We start from the raw sequence: 18169 nt of genomic DNA, 5'->3' as shown, positions 1-18169 counted from the left end.
CAGCTAATGAAAACCCTTCAGTTAATATTTGTTACAGTCCCACTTTGCACCCCAACTGCAAGGCATTTACAGAGTAAAACATTTCAATGAAATATAAAAATTCAATGAAACAACTCATTACTTTGTGAAATGATTAGAAACATTATAATCAAGTGATTCTTTTCAAAGAGATGTTGGATTTGATATTGATATTAGTTCACTCAAAGAGAAGAACTACTTATAAAAATAACAAAATTTAAAAACTCAATATTATCCTTGGGTAGTTTTTGAATATCCACAGTGGGACTAAATTCATTTCAATATCCAAGAATCTAATTTAAACTAATATATTTGGTTAAGTTATATATCTTTCTTTCCAAAAGGAAAGTAGAGCTTAACTCAAATACTTTTTATTCCTTTTTTACAACCACATAATAATCTTAGAGCACTAATAAGATTTGATTTCGGTATAGCAATCAACAAACCTGCTCTAAAGCCTCACTTAGTTTCACTGGTCCCAGAAAATATTAGGTTGAGAGGACTCCCAGGTGATAGGCTTGGTTGAATTTCTCAGAAGGCTTGAGCCACTCTTTGATCTCCCTAGTGGACTCAAAGTGATCACACCTTACACAGTCTTAGGAATCCTGAAGGATGGAGGCTGTTGACAATCCCATGGGTGTATAATCTCCCCAAGGGATTGTCAGGACCCAAAAATGGCTAGAAAAGGAGTCGCCTTAGGAAATCAGAGAAGCTAGACTTGTTTGCCTTTCTGATATTGGCCTGTTGAGACATTTGCACAGAAAAGCACGAGGCAGGCATAGCATAATCAAATAGAATTGATTATTATGTAGTTTAAATGCACTAAGGATATTGAACTTCCCATTTTAAATCACAGAAAAATCCTGGGCTGAACTATTAAAACTGGGAAAAAAACAATGTGAAGAGTACTATAAAAATGTGAGTCATTTAAAAAATGGATTTTAATATCAGCCTTTGTGAATTATATTTGATATTCCACCCATCATGCTCTGATATCTGTAGGAGAAACAATGAACAGTCTGTGGTATGCAGAAATAATCAAGGGAAAAGTGCTCTTTTATTTCTGTTTAATAGCTACATAACCTATGTAGAAAACACAAAATGATTGTGGAAAAAATACAAAGAATAAGATGATTTTTCACTGTCCTTTTAAAAAAGTAGATGTGTGCGTGTCTGGCATTTTGTAAGCTTTTTAGTAACAGATAGTGGGCGTGTGTGTGTGTGTGTCCAGGGAATTCTCAATAGACACAGTGCATAAATCTTTCTCTTTTCTTTCAAATAAGACCCAGAAGACCTGTATACTTTTTAATGAGGTTATGCAATCCCTTAACCCTATTTTGCCAGCTGTCAGCAGCTAGAGTCCCACATCATCCTTCGTAGAGAGCATCTCTCAGTAGGTTATAATGTGAGCAGCAACTGGCAAGTACAGCTTGTCATATTAAAAAAGCTAATGTCTTCCTTACCTCTTCCTTCTCCGCACTTTGCAGATCGCGCCACTCCTCAGTTACATGACCGAAATCCACTGTGTTCATGGGGACTTTAAATTCCCCAATGATGTCATGCTTGGAGAAACGATCAAAATCATACACAGCCATCACCAGGGTTTTGCCTCCCAGTTCTGAGTACGGCACCTAAATAAAAAGAGGTGAAGATAAAAATCTGGTCACAAAAAAGCTTAAAACAGGTTACTTGTTTACAGTATTTAATTTTAATACTCAAGCTGGATAAACAAAACGGTATAATCATGCTTTTTTTTTTTTTAAGTGAATCACTTGAATAACTGCTCAAGGCTTAAGTTAGGAGAAAAATAGAGACTTAGCCATAGTCATTTTTATTACTTTATCCTAAAGTTCTTGAAGCTGTTAGCATTAATGATAATAAGTCTTGCTATTAGTCATGCTATGAACACTTTAAGGTTTAGTGGTGTTGGCACACAGTAGGCACTTAAATATTTATCATTTGAATGATTAGTAGCTCTTTCAGGTGGGAATTTATTTAATAGAAGAATAAACCAAGCTTAATTGCATTTGACCGTGTGAGTTTTACTTGTAGAAGATTTTTCTAATCATTGTTATGATTAGTTACATTGTCAGGGTATAGCTTATTTGGGGTACAAAACTTGCTTCAAAAGTTCTGTTAACTCTTTCGAGCCATTTGGATGCCACAGTTGAATGGAGTAGTGATTTAGGAAAAGACGTGCTAGAAGTCAGAAAGGATTTAAATGAAATTCACAAGTTGCCTCACCTATTGCCTAAAATAATTTACTGATTGACAAGAGCTGACTAGAAAATTGATGTTTTGAGTATCAGAGATGCATTGTAATATAGATCTTGAAGTTCATTCTTAGGTATGACACTTTAGGATAAGTCATGGCAAAAGGCCAAGAACTGATGAATTCTCCAGCTGTTCAGAAAGATCTGGGACAGATGCTATGGGTTGGGATTTTTATTAGTGACATTTTTAATATGCAGAGAAAGTAGTGCATTCTAAGTAAGCTACACTTCAGTAACTGGGTAGAAATGCCTAATTAAGAAATTGTTTAGACTTGTATTGAAGTTTCAATCAATTTTTATTTATCAGTGTAAATGGTTGTCTTTGCTCCATCAAACATTTCTCCATGAACTCTGTATATTAAAGGAAGGGGAGGGAAGCATATTTGACCATATATGTATAAGAAATTTTAGTTTAAGAGTTTGTTTTTTTGTCACTTAATTGTCATCTATTTGGAGTCTGATTAAAATACTTTGATTAAAATGTAGGAACAATACTTTTTCCATTTTAGAAGAAAAAAAATAAACCCCTCCAAACCACTGATTTCAAAGGAAGAGATGAATTTTAGAATGATGAAATGAGGATAAACTTTTAAAATTTCATATTATTTCTGAAATCACCCTGGATTTTTTGCTGATTCTACTGAAAGAACGTTAGTCCAAACATTCTTAGACTTGTCTTGGTGTTAGGCTGTCTTGGGCCTAGGTTTTCCCACTTTCCAGCTGAAAGGCCCGGGACAAGTGAATCAACTTCACAATATTCATCTACCAAATAGTGATAATAATAGAGCCCACTTCACAAGGCTGTTTGAGGCTGAATGAATACCTGAGGCATTTAGCACGGTGCTAACACAGTAGGCGCTTCTGTATTTGCGATTTGAATGATTAGTAGCTCCTTCAGGTGGGAGTTTGTTTTGAGGCAAAGAACCATTTAGGTTGGAGCATGTCAAGTTCATGTCAAGTGAATTTTAACTCCATTTTAAAGCCGATCCTCTTTAAACTATTACGCTTCTGTTCTTCTATCATCTTGCCTATTGGCATTTCAAGATGCATAATCTACAGCATTTACTGGCGAAATTAAGCAATTCTCTGGAAACAGCAGCATGGTCCTTAAGTGTATCAAAATATATTACACTTTGGATTGATTTATGGTTTGATCAACGTTCTTGAAATAAAATGGAACCTGATAAAATTTTAGAGGCATTTAAAAAATTTCAGTAATTAAACTTGAAGCCGCAGAAATTACTCAAGTTGTAGCAATACATTTTTTTTCTTCCTTTGAGTTAACATACAGGTAACTCAAAACAGAAAGCTTCCCTAGTATTTCAAATAATTTAAGACTCTGCTGCTAAATTGTGGCTAGAAACTGCTGACCTTAAATTAAGATTAAAACATAGTCAAATAGTATGATTGTGATTACCATTTGCAATATTTTATTAGTTTTATTTTCATTTTGTGGCGTTTTGGCCATGGTGATTAGTTCTTCATAAGCTGAGTAATTTCAGAATGTTTTTATTGTTACTGTGGGCATAGAATGAGCTTTCTGGACATAGAATAGTGTAGTTTTTTAGGTAAGATTACTGACAGTACGTTGGGGATCATTTTGACTTAAAACCTCAAATTTCAGAGTGAATAGAAAGACACTGCTCTTTTACAAAATTGGAAACAAGGCTCGAGAAAATGACTCATGCCCTCAGTTTCATCCATTTATTTTATATGCAGTATTTGCCAACATGAGGCACATGCTGTTGCGAAGCCTGACTGATAGATGAGTGATTTTGAATCTGCCTGCTGGCATATTCACAGACCTTTCATTTTTCAGAAATGTATTATTTTAAGTAATGCATTAAAATTTTTTTTCACATATTAAAGATAGCTACCAAAGAACTGTTTTTACGCATGACTTCGAGACAAGAGCTTGTGTATGCAGAGAGTTGCCTGAGGCCCGCAGAGCACATTTTCCTGTCCAAGTATTATTATATGGCCAGAATCTCTCTTTGTTACTGTTTGTCAACTGAGGTGTCTCAACAAGATGAAGAACACTAGGGAAGAAATGAGAGTCAAGGGAAAATGCTAGAAATGCAGAAAGATAATAGTTTCCTCTTCTTTTTATTGATAGGTTAAGAATGGTTTTGTGTGCTTGGATTGCCCCCTGCACACCCAGAATTTTGCAGTGAGAGTAAAACCAATTTGTACCATTTAAACAGTGGAACACAGCTTTGCTTTGTTCTGTGATTGTGATTTATTCTCAGGAACTTTGAGACTTAGAAAAATAATAATTTCATTAGTGCTTTGGCTTTCTTTCAGAGAGGGGGCAATGTCCAAGTCTATTTGCTCACTTGAAGCCGACCTCCCTCCCTTTTTAGATGTGAATGACATCCCTGTCATATTCCAATCTATATTCCATTCCGAAATGGCTGAGCTGAATCCTACTTTGACCAAATCTAAATGCAGTGTAGGATCCTCAGGGGACTGAAGATAAGAATTTTAAATATTCTGAATAGACTCATTTGTGAGCCTCTGATCGCGTGGCTATGTGCATGTCTATGGATGTGTCAGGATGAGATCTGTCTTTAAGAACCACAGAGGAAAAGTTATTAGTAAGTACAAAAAAAAAAAAATACCTTGAAAGTGAATTGCTCATTGAAGACAGGATTAAGGGTCTTTCGGTGGACTTTTGTCTCAAATTTCTTCTTTTTATCGGGCAGCAGAAACACTTTCACATAGGGATCAGATGTGCCCCCCATGTCTAAGGCGGGCAGCTCGGCAGCCTGGATAATCCCTACCAGCAGCTGAAATGAGAGAATACAGCAAACAAACATTGGTGGACCTTTGGGAAAAGATGGGCTTGTTCGCAGTGTTGGATATTGTGATCTCTCTCTCCTCCTCTTTGCTTTCAATAAACTTTTATTTCTCTTACCGGTCTTAACACAGAAGGCAAGTGAAGCAAGCCATATAGACTTCAGAAACCCAATTATGACAGAGGCGAGCTCTAGGAAGCCTGGTTTTAAGTACAAAAGAGGCTTTTAAAAGGTTGCTGATTACAGTTAAATATGGAATTCATATTTGCAAAAGGATTGCAATCAAATAACTTTCCAGTTGCTAAAAGCCCTTGTGCATTATTTTTCTTTCCAGGGCATGATTTGTAAGTGGAAATAAATCGTTAAATGATAACAGGTCTATGATTACAAAGTAGGAAATTTTTGTTCTGAACTCAAAACTTCAGACCAGCAAAATAGAAATTTCTTCGAAACTGGGTAGCCTTTTGAGATAAAAAGAAGATGTGGAAGTTTCTATCATATTTGATCTTTATTTGTATGTTGCCTACTTTTTATTTTAACTTAGAGTAAAATGGTTACTTATTCTGAAATTAAATATAGGACGTGGAATCAAAGAAGTGGAATTTCAGCTTCACATAAGTGAAAGTGAGATTCCAGGTACGATTTTTAATGCTAAATGACTTAAGTTTCTGATTTTCTTCAAATGCAGAGATTTCTCCATATCTGTTTTCTCAGTGATACATTCCTGTCTTACTATGAATGTGAGTGTAGGCTGGCATTGTTAATGTTTTCACAAAGAAAATGAAAAGATGTGAGTGGGCTGTTTTAGATGCCCTGTCATCAGACATTTTGTATCACAGACCAGTTTAGGTTCACATGGGAAACAAAAGTAGACCTTTATTCAAAGGCATTCAAGATCTCTACTTGTCAGTCAATGCAGTTACATTATAGCTTTTCACATCAGGCCTGAAAATTTGAATCTGTGATATTTTTTTTTGCCAAATAGAGTAGAAACACAATTCAATTCCTTTAAAAAAAAGGGGGGGGGGCACATTCATTTTCTGTAAAACTAACCCACCATGTTTGTAAGAGCACATTGGCTAGTTGGCCTAATTTTTTTACTAGGACCAGTACTCTGGATGTTTCCATTTTAATGCCCCATATATCTGTGACATCATCATACAAGAGTAGCAGTAAGAGTGCTGGATTGTAGCAAAACACAGAGAGATGGTCAAAAAACAGCGAAAATAGACGTCAGACTATAAAGACATGATTAACAAAAGCATGTATGTCTCTTGGTTTGCCAAGTTGGTGTTTGCTGCAACTTGCCTTTAGACGGCAATGTGAAGAAGCAAGGTTCTATTTTCTCTTTCTTGCTTCTTAAAATAAATGTTCTTTGGGGCAGGGAATGCACTAATGATATAACCTAAACTCCTTAAACCTAGATGACTTTACATTTCAAAGATTTTTGGATGTTTTGGTGATAAGGGGTGGAGTTACTTTACACCTCTCACTCTTGTGCTTGCTGTGAGTATCACATTTCCCTCTGCCAGGAGAGCTTCTCACTTAGAGTACTTCAGGGTTGACTTCAGTTTTGGTAAGCCAACGTGTGTATTTGATTATAGCTTAATATATAAAGTTCCTCATACTTTATCTTTCATGACTCATAGGGATCATTTTATAAATCAGATTAGCCGGGAACACTTAGAAAAATCGATGCATATTAATTAAAAAGATATTTTGTCAGGTGGAATCTTCTAGATCGTCAAAATGAAATACCTTTTAAAAAATATGATGTTTGCCAGAGGGGGAACAGTGAAAGCACTCATTATATTTGAGAAAAAAAATCAGTGCTATTTTTTTAAAAATGCTTTGTGAAATGATACTTAAAGTACTCAAGCTAATTTTAAAGTTTCAAAATTATGACTAACCAGGGTGACTAACCCTAGACTTCTACTGGATAATATGAATAGAATAAATTAGTGAAAAAAATACTGGATAATATTTAAAGTCACGTTACATTTCTGGAAGAAATGTTACATGTTAAGATAATATACACTGACCTTTATCTTTCTCAGAATATGTAAATATTAGGAAATTTTGCTCTCAACCAACTCCTGATTGCCAAATTTTGGTAGCTGGGGTAGACATGATCTCAAATGCCCTATTTAACTCACTATAAATGGTATATCTATAAATGTGTGTAAACCATACTTCTAAGCTTGTATCTGTAACCAAAATGCAGCTTTCTGGAATATATTATGAAATAACTCGCCAGGGCTATACATTTTTTTTTTTTTTTTTAGTGTGGTAGAGTGTATCAGTACATTCTCCATGAGGAGGAACCCTTTGGAAATTCAGAAAGTGAAGACATTATTTAAATTGTTGATTTCTAAATAGCACCCAGAATTCTTGCAACTGCCGAGATTCTCAGAGTGTGACTGACTTCGGACTTTGGTTGTCAAAGCTGAGCCCTGGAGTTTGTTTTATGTAGTGTTCATTCCCCATCAAACTGGAAATAATTAGGGCAAGTGGCATTAGTAGTAAATGTATTGATTTCTATCACTTCCTCATTCAAAAAAAAAAAAATGAGTGAAGCAAAACAAATCAGAGGTAAAACTACCTTGTCTGACAAGGACACTGTCCTAAAGATTTTAAGAGCCCGATCTCTAATTCAGCTGATTCCATTAATTTTTTTTAAAAGATTTTATCTATTTGAGAGAGAGCACAAGCATCTCTGGGGGGGGGGTGGCAAGGAGGCAAGGGAGAGAGAATTGTCAAGCAGACCTCCTCCACCAAGCACTGCGCCCCCCCACCCCCCACTGCTGGCTGATCCCAGGACCCTGAGATCGTGACCTGACCGAAATCAAGTCAGACACTCAACTGAATGAGCCACCCAGGCGCCTCTCCACTAATTCTTATTTAGCTTTTCCATTTAACAGATCAGAAGATAAAGGGACATGGTCAGTTTCATGGGTCCTAGAAAACTTTTTTCTTTTTCTTTTCTTTTTTTTTTAAACACAGAGATTCTTAACATTGTCCTTTGAGCTACCTCCATCATGTGGTTAGTAACAGGTAGCTGATATTATCATTCATCTCGTAGCACTTCACTGCTTTTTGAGAAATTGAAGCAGGAATGCCTGGTTACTGTCGTCAGTTCCTTATCCCTTTTTGGGCAGCAGTCACAGGCACTAGACCTCAAGTTGCTGGTCCTCCTGCTTTCCTGGAATGGTGAGCTCAACGGTACTAGGAATTTTGCCCAGTCTCGTGGTTTGCATAAGGCATCTTGCCTTTGAAATTCATGGAAGGCAGGCAATTTTTCATCTTTGACCCCTTATCAAACAGGTTTCATTTTAAAGCTTTGGTTGAGTATCAGATAAAGGACCAGTATCCAAGATCTAGAAAGAACTTATTAAACTCAACAGCAAAGAGACAAACAATCCAATCATGAAATGGGCAAAAGACATGAACAGAAATCTCCCAGAGGAAGACGTAGACATGGCCAACAAGCACATGAGGAAATGCTCCGCATCACTGGCCATCAGGGAAATACAAATCAAAACCACAATGAGATCCCACCTCACACCTGTGAGAATGGTGAAAATTAACAAGGCAGGAAACCACAAATGTTGGAGAGGATGTGGAGAAAGGGGAACCCTCTTGCACTGTTGGTGGGAATATGAACTGGTGTAGCCACTCTGGAAAACTGTGTGGAGGTTCCTGAAAGAGTTAAAAATAGACCTGCCCTACAACCCAGCAATTGCACTGCTGGGGATTTACCCCAAGGATATAGATGCAAGGAAACGCCGGGACACCTGCACCCCGATGTCTCTAGCAGCAATGTCCACAATAGCCAAACTGTGGATGGAGCCTCAGTGTCCATCGAAAGATGATGGATAAAGAAGATGTCTATGGATACAATGGAATATTCCTCATCCATTAGAAACGACAAATATCCACCATTTGCTTTGACGTGGATGGACCTGGAGGGTATTATGCTGAGTGAAATAAGTCAATTGGAGAAGGACAAACATTATATGGTCTCATTCATTTGGGGAATATAAAAAATAGTGAAAGGGAATAAAGGGGAAGGAGAGAAAATGAGTGAAAATATCAGTGAGAGTGACAGAACATGAGAGACTCCTAACTCTGGGAAATGAACTAGGTGTGGTGGAAGGGGAGGTGGGCAGGGGGTGGGGGTGACTGGGTGACGGGCACTGGGGGGCCACTTAGCGGGATGAGCACTGGGTGTTATGCTATATGTTGGCAAATTGAACTCCAATAAAAAATAAAATAAAGCTTTGGTTGAATGGTGGTTTATTTCAACAGTTCCTCGCCCTGTTTGGATCTAAGGCCATGAATTCCAAGGGCGATTGTTGGAGCTCAGGCTGATGGGCCAGTGGGAGCCAGAATGGCTGGGAGCCGTCAGAAACAGACTGGACGACTTGCCAAGTTCATTTGTATTCTGCTTGCCTGCTCTAAGTGCCATAAGTAGATGTAATCGGTTGAATACTGTGAATTCTAATTACCAGAGGTTAAATTAGCAAGTAGGGGACTGCCTGTACTTAGAAATTATTTCATCAATAGCTTTGATAATTGCATTTTCCCCTCGCGGCACACGAAATGTTTTAAGAAGTATCTTGCTTCAATTCCTACTTGGTAATTTCAGAAAACATAATGGAATTAGAATTCATCCCCCACCCCCCCAAGCCCTCAGACCTGGTTATTCTGGAAATCATAATCCAGTGAATATTGAAGTTTGCCCAATTTCTCCTCTTCCTTGGGCTCTTCCTTTTCTTCACCATCAGTCAATCCAGTTTCAGCATCATCGTCCTTTAGAGCCTAGGAGTAGGGAAACGAATGATACATGAATTCAAGTGAATTCAGTGAAACCCACATCAACCTGGGCCTGTGGTTACACTTCCAAGCTGTTAGAAGCAAGCACTAAGATGCTGGAAATCCATTTGTCTGACACACATTCACATTTGCTGCTTATAGATTTTTAAAATTCCACTGGTGCACGGAATTTTCTTCCCAATCAGCAAGCAACATGAAAGCAATGGAAGAAGCCCCTCAGAATATTGCAAGCGAAAAATGTAAAGTTGTTGCAAAGAAAATGTCCACTTTGGTAAAATGTTTGGCTTTGGTTAAAACCGCTTCTTTCGGAGGTATGATAAACATGCTATTAACCAGGCCAGGTTTCACATTCATGTAGTTGAAAGAGATCTAAGCTAAGCATCATGTAAAACACCATTGTTACATGCAGCGGAGTATTTATATGAAATGCGTGGCCTTTTCTTGCCTTGTTTCCTATGAGAAAGGTAGCTGAGTAAGTGATTCTCCAAGAATTTCCATTTCCTAAGTTTCACATATACATTTATAATGGTTATGGAAAAAGTGGAAGAAACATGCCACCAGCAAATGCATGTTGAGAGAAAAATCTACCCCGCTTCCAGTTTAAGTTTACCATTTTATTTTTATAACAGCTCCACAGAAAGCTAGGCTGAATTAAATTGATTTATGGGTCTATTTGATACCAAAAAACAAGAGCAGTTATGTTTACAATTTTGTCAAGCTGAAATCAGTATAAACATTTATTTTGCGTTAATGAACAAAAATCATGGTTCTGAACTCTCAACTCAGTTTGGACCAACTGGGTATTCCTCATCATCTAAACCTTAGTGTAATGTAAATTGACATACTAGAAAGCTCATTATTTCACAAAATATATTCAAATGCTCCTCTCTTTTGAACATAAAAATAGATAATGTATTTCCCATTGAATACAACAACTCTGCTGAAAAAAATCAAAGGTTATAAAGATGGTAAATATTAGGAGCTTTGTTTCTAAGGATATGCATTCTTACTGCTTTAGAGAATTGGAAAAAATAATTTAAAAAGCTATACATAGTTATTCAAAATTAAAAATGATAAAATTACATTTCCCTGACCACTAGTGAGTGGAAAAATTTGAAAATCTTCATAGTAACCAATTGTATTTGTTCTTCTGGGAACTGCTTGTATACATTCTTTGCTGAATTTTTTATTGTTTTTTTTGGTTCTTATTGATTTCTAGAGAAATCATTGTATTTTAGTGGTCTCAGCTTTTATATATAATGCAAATCTTCTTCCATAGTTTTTGGTTATGGCATTTTTATTGCCTTTCATGTATAGGTGTGTGAGTCAAAATAAGACAAAGTGGCAGGCTGCTTTGTATCTATGATAAAGTAAAGGAATTTTAACCCCTGTCAGCAAGTCAAATCTGAGAATTCTTGTAGAACTCAAATGCCAGAAGTATATCCGGATTTCAGAAAGGCATGAGTCGTCAGACTGCAGCTCCATCCCCTAGCCTCTCCTGACCTTCCAGATTTCGTGCTCTCTCTTCTCTGCTGAGTGAAAGCTTTACTGTTCATACATTTACACGGAGATTTCTCTGTGGTGCTTCAAAATGGCACTGAAATTGACAAGATTTTCCAATTTGGCTCTCTACTCAGCCAACTCCAGTTTGATCTTAAAAATACCCCTGAGACTTGATGGCACTGCATCAATAGAACTCATTTGGGTGGGAAGATCTTATAAAACAGCAGAGATGTAGTTGGAGATGCCTCCATTTCTGTGCTGCTTGAAAATTTTCAGGAGCCTATAATGAGTTTAGAAAATCAAAAATTATCATTATTAATTACATCTATGTAGGAAAGTTTATACTTAAATGTTTTTCTGAATAGTAAAATGTTGGTTTCCTGACAGCCAAAGGCAGGAAACAATTTAATTACTGAAAACGTACATCTTTTAACTTGGGGGGGTGGGGGTGAGGGGGGATAGATCATTAAAGGGAACATGCTATTAAAGTGACCAGAAAAGGCTACTGACTTTAATTAGAGGAGCTGAGGCAGTGAAATCACCTAGCCCTTTCAAAACCTTAGCTGTGTGTCAGTCTTTAACACTCCTGTAGATGTGCTTAGGAAATTGCAGCTTAGGTAAATTGCCTCCCTCTAAGATTTTAAAGTTTTTAAAAATAATAGCAAGCTATTTAGTACATATTTCTGTCTGAAAAATCTACACGTTACTCTATCATAATTATAAAAAAAATCATGGATTAAAATACTTTTTCAAAAGTCTCTTTCAGAACTGACAATTTACATATCATGTTTCAGCCCAGTGCAATTTGAAATAGCTGAGATATTAAATCTCCTTCTTCCTAAGTGGTTTTTGCCCTAATAAAAGGTACAGGACCATCTCTGCAATTACTCTGTATGAAATAGGGCTAAATTTTTGATAATTTCTCAGTGCCACTGTTCATCACTGAAGTGATTAAGTCTATTCTTGTCCTGAAGGCTGAGCTTAAGCAGGACGTCTTCTCGACCATCACATTAAATTCAGGCCTATTAAATCAGTAGCTATTATAATATCTCAAGAGCAATACTCCCTCCGCCTCCCTCCCCCTTAACAAAATGCAGAGAAAAAAGCTTGTAAACCCAGCAGTTTTGATGGTTTGCTAAATTGCGGTAGTGAAAGCCATGTGCTGGGAGCATTAGATCTTGTCTTTAAATTTCAAAGTGTACATGCTTCTGTCTTGCTTCAGCATTCAAAAGGTGCTTAATTTACAACCATCAGAAATGATTTTAAATTAAATTGTCCAAATTTGAATTTGATAAGGCACACTGACATAAAAGGTAGCATTGAGGGACTGAATTTTCTTTCTGTGCCCATCAGTTAAAAACTTGAGCTTTCTAATACTGTTCTATTTAATCAGTTAGTAATGTTTAAAATGAGAACCCTTTAGCTTAAAAAAAAATCAATTTAGTTCAGCCTCTTGATGTGTGTCAGAATGGTACACCCTGAGCTGTGGAGCCCAGCTGCCAGGCCACTAAATGTATATCCGAGCGTTGACGAGGGGTTTCTAAAGAGCAGAGGAAACCTACCGCAAGGGACAGTCCAGAACAGTCATGAGACATAACACAGATAAGGAGGACATAGAAGGAAGAAATAAAAATTAAAATATCCACACACATTAGTGAAAACCATGGAGAAATGACCCTTCCAGACCTATGACTTTGCAAATTGATAATGTCTCTCTGCATTTTCAGTGTTCTCAAGCTTTCGGGAATTAAAAAACAAATACAAAATAAAAACCTTCAAATGTAAATCTTATGCTGTATAAATATACATTACTAGTTAGTTTGTTGTCATTATGGAATTTTAAAATTCTTTGTTGGTTATAAAATTTCAACATAGCGACAGGTGGCCATGAACATTGGAATTTGAATTTCGGTGTATTCTTACATAGATTGAAATGGTAAAAACTTACTGGTTGCCCTAGAAACTGCGTGTCTTAAGAAATCATGTCCAAAATGCCTCTCATATCTGTTGTGTTTTTAAATGAGAGGCATAGACTATATTTGTTTTCCCCATGTTCACACCCATACTCTGTTTAAAATATTTGGTAAGTGTAATTATTTAAGCATTTTACTTTCTGTTTATGCTGTTTTGAAGTTGGGTGATTGAATGGTCACCCTGTGACATATGTCTTAAAACCGTACATTCTATTTGCTTCTTTATCCTTCCTCTTCATAAAACAATAGAATCCATTATTAGCTACTATTGCCTGCCTTAAGAAGTAGTATAAGCTGCTGTAGTATGACTGTTTACTGATAAAGCCTATTTTTCCTTGTCCAAATTACATTTCATTTTGTACAATTAATTGTTCATAAATTAAAATAAGATCTATAAAACCCTACATAGACAAGCAATCTGCTTGAAATGATATCTTTTTGAGTGGTTGAAATCCTAAACACCTTGTTGTAATAGTAGATCACTATCAACTATCACTGACTTCCTACTAGGATTTGAGTATTTGACTCATTTTCTCTTCCTCTCGCATCCAAAGGAACTGATGACCAGTGAAAAAATTAACCACCACCAATTCTGTGTATTTAGTATTTTGAGATCTTGGTCATTTATCCAGGTCATTACAGGGGTAACAAACACCCCAACTATACTCCAAGTTACTATCTTATGTCATACAGAACAAATTCCACAAAGAAGAAAACAAATTTCTAATGCTAAAAAAAAAATCCTGTAATTATAATTTATCATTATTTAATACTTTTAATTGTTAATTCTTGGATATGGGAACATCATATTTGTGTTGTATTATAGTTATGAAAATGATAGGGCTGTATTTTCAAATTGTTTCATACACACAGCTGGAAATTCACACAGATTATTCAGTCTCAGTCTCTGCCCATCTAGCACATTGTTTCTACACTTAAGCTCCCAATAAATTGTTTAAAGAAATCTCTGTCAAGTTCTGCTTGTACTGAAAATGTTGAAGTGTAGAGCAAGGCACGTTTTCAAATTGCAGTTATTATGTAACAAATTAACTCAAGAGAAAAATCCTTGTTAGACCACTGTGGTCAGATGTGGGTACGTGGACTTCTGTGCTTGTGATTAAAACTCAGAAAAACGTAAACCTTGTTCTGAGTTCAGGACAAAGCTGGCTGAGGGTGAGTGCAAGTGCTGCATACATTCTATAGCTCTGAAACCAGTTCAGCGAGTGCAGAAGAGCCTTTGTGAAATTGTTGTCAATAGACATTACAGTGTCTTTGAGAAGAAGTGTTTAAAGCTCAAGCTGGGGAGTGGGGCTGTTGCCCTGAGTGGATGGTTAACTAGGAAACTATGCAAATGTACTAAAAATGCCCTCCTTAACTAAACTGTTCTTAAGGAGATTCACCTATTAGAGAGTTCAGTTAATAGTAATTAATACTATAAAAAGAACTCAAAAAACTATTGATATATGTTGCTATTTGGGAATAAGTAGAACTTTTGAATTATTAGAAAGGAAACAAAGATCATGAAAGATGTTGTTTTCTGTGAAAAAGCTCTACATTTACATTATTAATATGAATTAAATGTTCTTTAAAGATACCCACTATGAAAATGATTCCAAAAAACAAGAGGGATCTAAATATAATTGTTAATAGTAAACTTTATTCTGAACCAACTCATCCACTTAGTTCAATAAAAATAGACAATAACGTAAAGAATATCCAAAGAGCTTCCTGGGCCTCGGGAAGGTAACCCAGCCCGATGGATTCCATAGCCTGTATCATGATTTCATTGCCCCTAACTCATGAAACAAGAATCTTGCCTTAAAATTATGCGCCGTTCTTAGGACTAGCTGGCAGTTCTCTCCCGTTTTACTCACTGTTTAGCTCCCTGTTGCTGAGTGCTAATTATCGAGGCGGATGAATGGGTAGGAGTGGTGGTTTTTGTTAAGTATGGTAGACGGCCGTAAGTCTGAGTTATTTAACAGTGACTGCGGAGCAGTGGTGATGTGACAAAGGCAGCCTGCCCACGAGGGAGAGCAGTCAGCCACTCTGGATTCTTTCTCTCTAACTCTAAATGCAATTAAGATTGGCTGAGCAGATGTCACCAAAATACTCAGGCATCATTCCAATCTGCTGGGCCTGTCAAGATGGCCCTGCTGGTGGTGGATGCCCTTTCCTGGTTCCCATGTTTAGGAGCCTGGAAAAACCCCACCAAATGTTTTCCTTGCACTTTGGGACATTGCATAATTACTGAAAGGATTGCAAAGCATTTTGACAACAGTGACATCTGTCCAGAAGTTGTTTATTTCCACACTCCTCTGGCATCAAATTATAAGTCATCTATGAACTTGTAACAAAATCATCAAAGAAGTGATACGGTAGGAAAACATTACCTGGTCTTTCATGGTCTTCCCTAAGTCTTTCACATCTTTCATGTTGATGGCATTCTTCCCTCCTTTCTCTTTCCCCTTCTTCTTGTTTTTCTTTTTGAACAAACATTTCTTACAGATACAAAAGCAGCAGGTCAGGACTAGAAGGACAGCGACTATGGCTATGGCGATTAAGGCCCACGGTGGCACTGAAAGAGGAAAATATGTGGAGAGCGTTAGTAACAGACATCACCTAGGCAAAGCCTTTTGACCTATGGGCTACAAAAGTATTCACTGATTAATTTGTATTTACTGAGCACTGCAGGCACCCTGTCCTGCGCTTTGCTACCCATGTTTCTTCTGCCTCGATGCAGGTCTGTGTTTCCACTTCATCCTTCCACAGAGGCCAGATGTGCTTCCTCCATGCTAGCTTTCCATTCATTTATTCCTTCCTTCATCCAGAGCCCAGCTCTGGAGTTTGGCCTCAGAGTTTAAATCCTGCCTCCACCGTGTATTAGCTGTGTGACCTTGGGCAAGTCATCTAACCTCCCTCTGCCTCAGTATCCTCATCTCTCAAGTGGTTCTAAATGGGTCGGTATCATAGCCTGTCTGAAGATTAAAATCAGATGCATTTCCTGGCACATGGTAAAAGCTTAATAAATATGAGCTGCTATTACTGATCTATTAAATAGTAGAGGTCCTATTAATATGTTCTGAGTATAATGGGAGGAGCGACAACAATCAAAGAACCAGAGCAAACAGATATCATAATGGTAACCAAGGTTAGGAAGAGGTCCTTGGTGCTCTGCAAGTCACCCACTCTAAAAGTAGGATGGACGTTTACCTGCCCACGGCCTCCAGAAGCAGGGCAGGGGTTATGTTCGGTGCCTCTAAGGTCAGGCTTTGATTCAGGCTGGCCGTTTTCAGGCTGTGTGACTCTGGCCTGATTGCCTAACTGTTCTGAGTTAGTTTCCTTCTCTGTAAATTGAAGATGATAATGGTACCTATTTCTAGTCTCCTTTGAAAATTAAGGGAGTTAATATACTAAAAAGTTTAGGATGTCATCCAGCAAATAATAGGAGCCGGATGTTAGTGATTTATTTTCAAGGCATACAGCTAAGTATTATGGGTAACATACAACACTCAGAGTATATGTGGGGATGTAAAACGTGCGCCCTAATAAGTACATATTTAAAAAACACAGGAGTTAGTGGATATGCTAGGGAAAATAGAGAGGAATAAAAAAATGATTTTTTTTTGATGAGAAGAGAAGCTTCAGTTTTAGAGACTGTTTAAAATAATAAAGCATATATAAATAAACACATAGACATTTTTCTATTATAGTTGTCCATCTACTGAAGTCACTCTGTTTCCTTATTTGGCATATCCTATACCACGTACTTATGTTTAAAACAAAGTCTTGTGGAAATATTTAAGATTTCACTTGCCCAGAAAGGAATTTTATTCAACTATTGAGATTAATCAGAAGAAGTAACTAGATTTGCCTGCTGTAATTAAGAAAAAACACTGGACATTGAAATGGTAAGAAAAAGCTACATAAACATGATTAGTACCAATGATGGCTGAACACAAGTCAGGAATACTTTGATAAAGTAGAAGCACTTAAAAATTAACCTCCCTTCAAAACTGAGAAAACCCACTCTTTGCTGTCCTTCCGCATTTAGCTTTATAGTGTAGAACACTTATTATGCGTATTATTATAGCTTAGGATTGGCTAATAAATGTTAGCCTAAGGATTTATAAAAGCACAACTTCTGAAATTGTGTTTTCAGGCAAAGAAATAGTTGAAAGTAATACATAAGCCCACACCAAACAACATGTTTGTTGTCTCATGTTGTCTAATCTCATTAAACAATCATATTTTAAAAATGTAAATTAAACTTATGTAACCGATGACATCATTCATAACACCTCATTTAAAACCTTCTACCTCTTTTGATCTAGTTAAAACCCTGCCATGCATGGACGAGAGAGTCTACATATTCATTACAGGCCAGACAGTATTAATAATGACCCTTCATTTTGAACCTCGTAAATTATTCTCCTAGTCGGACTTGTGTGACAGTCTCTCAGAGGGCTACATAAAAGTCTCTTAAATTACACAGGACGAGACAGAGATGGTTTGACAACTTCACAAAAAGAAAATAGTGAAAGCACAGGAACATTATTTAATCACAAGGAGTAAAAGAGGTAGGGACATGGAATTACAGGAGGAAATTTTAAATAGTGCAACTCGAAGGTAAAGTATAACCACTGAGGACATTTTGTGATTTTTATTTCTTAAATTGCTGCCATATTCTAGATGTGATCTCCTGAACTGCTTATTTTGCAACTTCAAATATTCTGTACAGGATATATGAAATTCACAAAATTTTTCTCAT

The 18169-nt window shown here is 36.8% G+C and overlaps 1 protein-coding gene and 1 long non-coding RNA gene across 9 annotated transcripts in view; one reads left to right on the top strand and one right to left on the bottom strand.

Annotated features, from left to right (window-relative positions):
* Positions 1–18169, bottom strand: part of SYT1 (synaptotagmin 1) — a 541941-nt gene that overhangs the window by 139083 nt on the left and 384689 nt on the right. For 2 of the 3 annotated variants that reach the window (XM_025439372.3, XM_035698794.2), the window contains 4 exons: positions 15792–15976; positions 9788–9910; positions 4913–5080; positions 1482–1649 (listed from right to left, as the gene is read on the bottom strand). In XM_025439372.3, the coding sequence (XP_025295157.3) occupies positions 1482–1649; positions 4913–5080; positions 9788–9910; positions 15792–15976 (644 nt within the window). The remainder of the gene's footprint in view (positions 1–1481; positions 1650–4912; positions 5081–9787; positions 9911–15791; positions 15977–18169) is intronic. The other variant, XM_049094044.1, reaches the window with a different exon arrangement.
* LOC112654769 (uncharacterized) overlaps positions 1–18169 on the top strand; it is a 312057-nt gene that overhangs the window by 148207 nt on the left and 145681 nt on the right. Inside the window, exon 4 of one of the 6 annotated variants that reach the window (XR_007402260.1) lies at positions 7375–7455. The exons of the other annotated variants lie outside the window; for them this stretch is intronic. This is a non-coding gene — a long non-coding RNA (uncharacterized LOC112654769). Of the gene's footprint in view, positions 1–7374; positions 7456–18169 lie in introns of those variants that run through there. 6 annotated transcript variants of the gene reach the window in all.

The sequence above is a fragment of the Canis lupus genome, chromosome 15, assembly GCF_003254725.2.
Source record: "Canis lupus dingo isolate Sandy chromosome 15, ASM325472v2, whole genome shotgun sequence".
In the NCBI taxonomy this organism is placed as follows: domain Eukaryota; kingdom Metazoa; phylum Chordata; class Mammalia; order Carnivora; family Canidae; genus Canis; species Canis lupus.
Note: the sequence above shows the minus strand (reverse complement) of the source record. Positions and strands in the feature narration are given on the sequence as shown.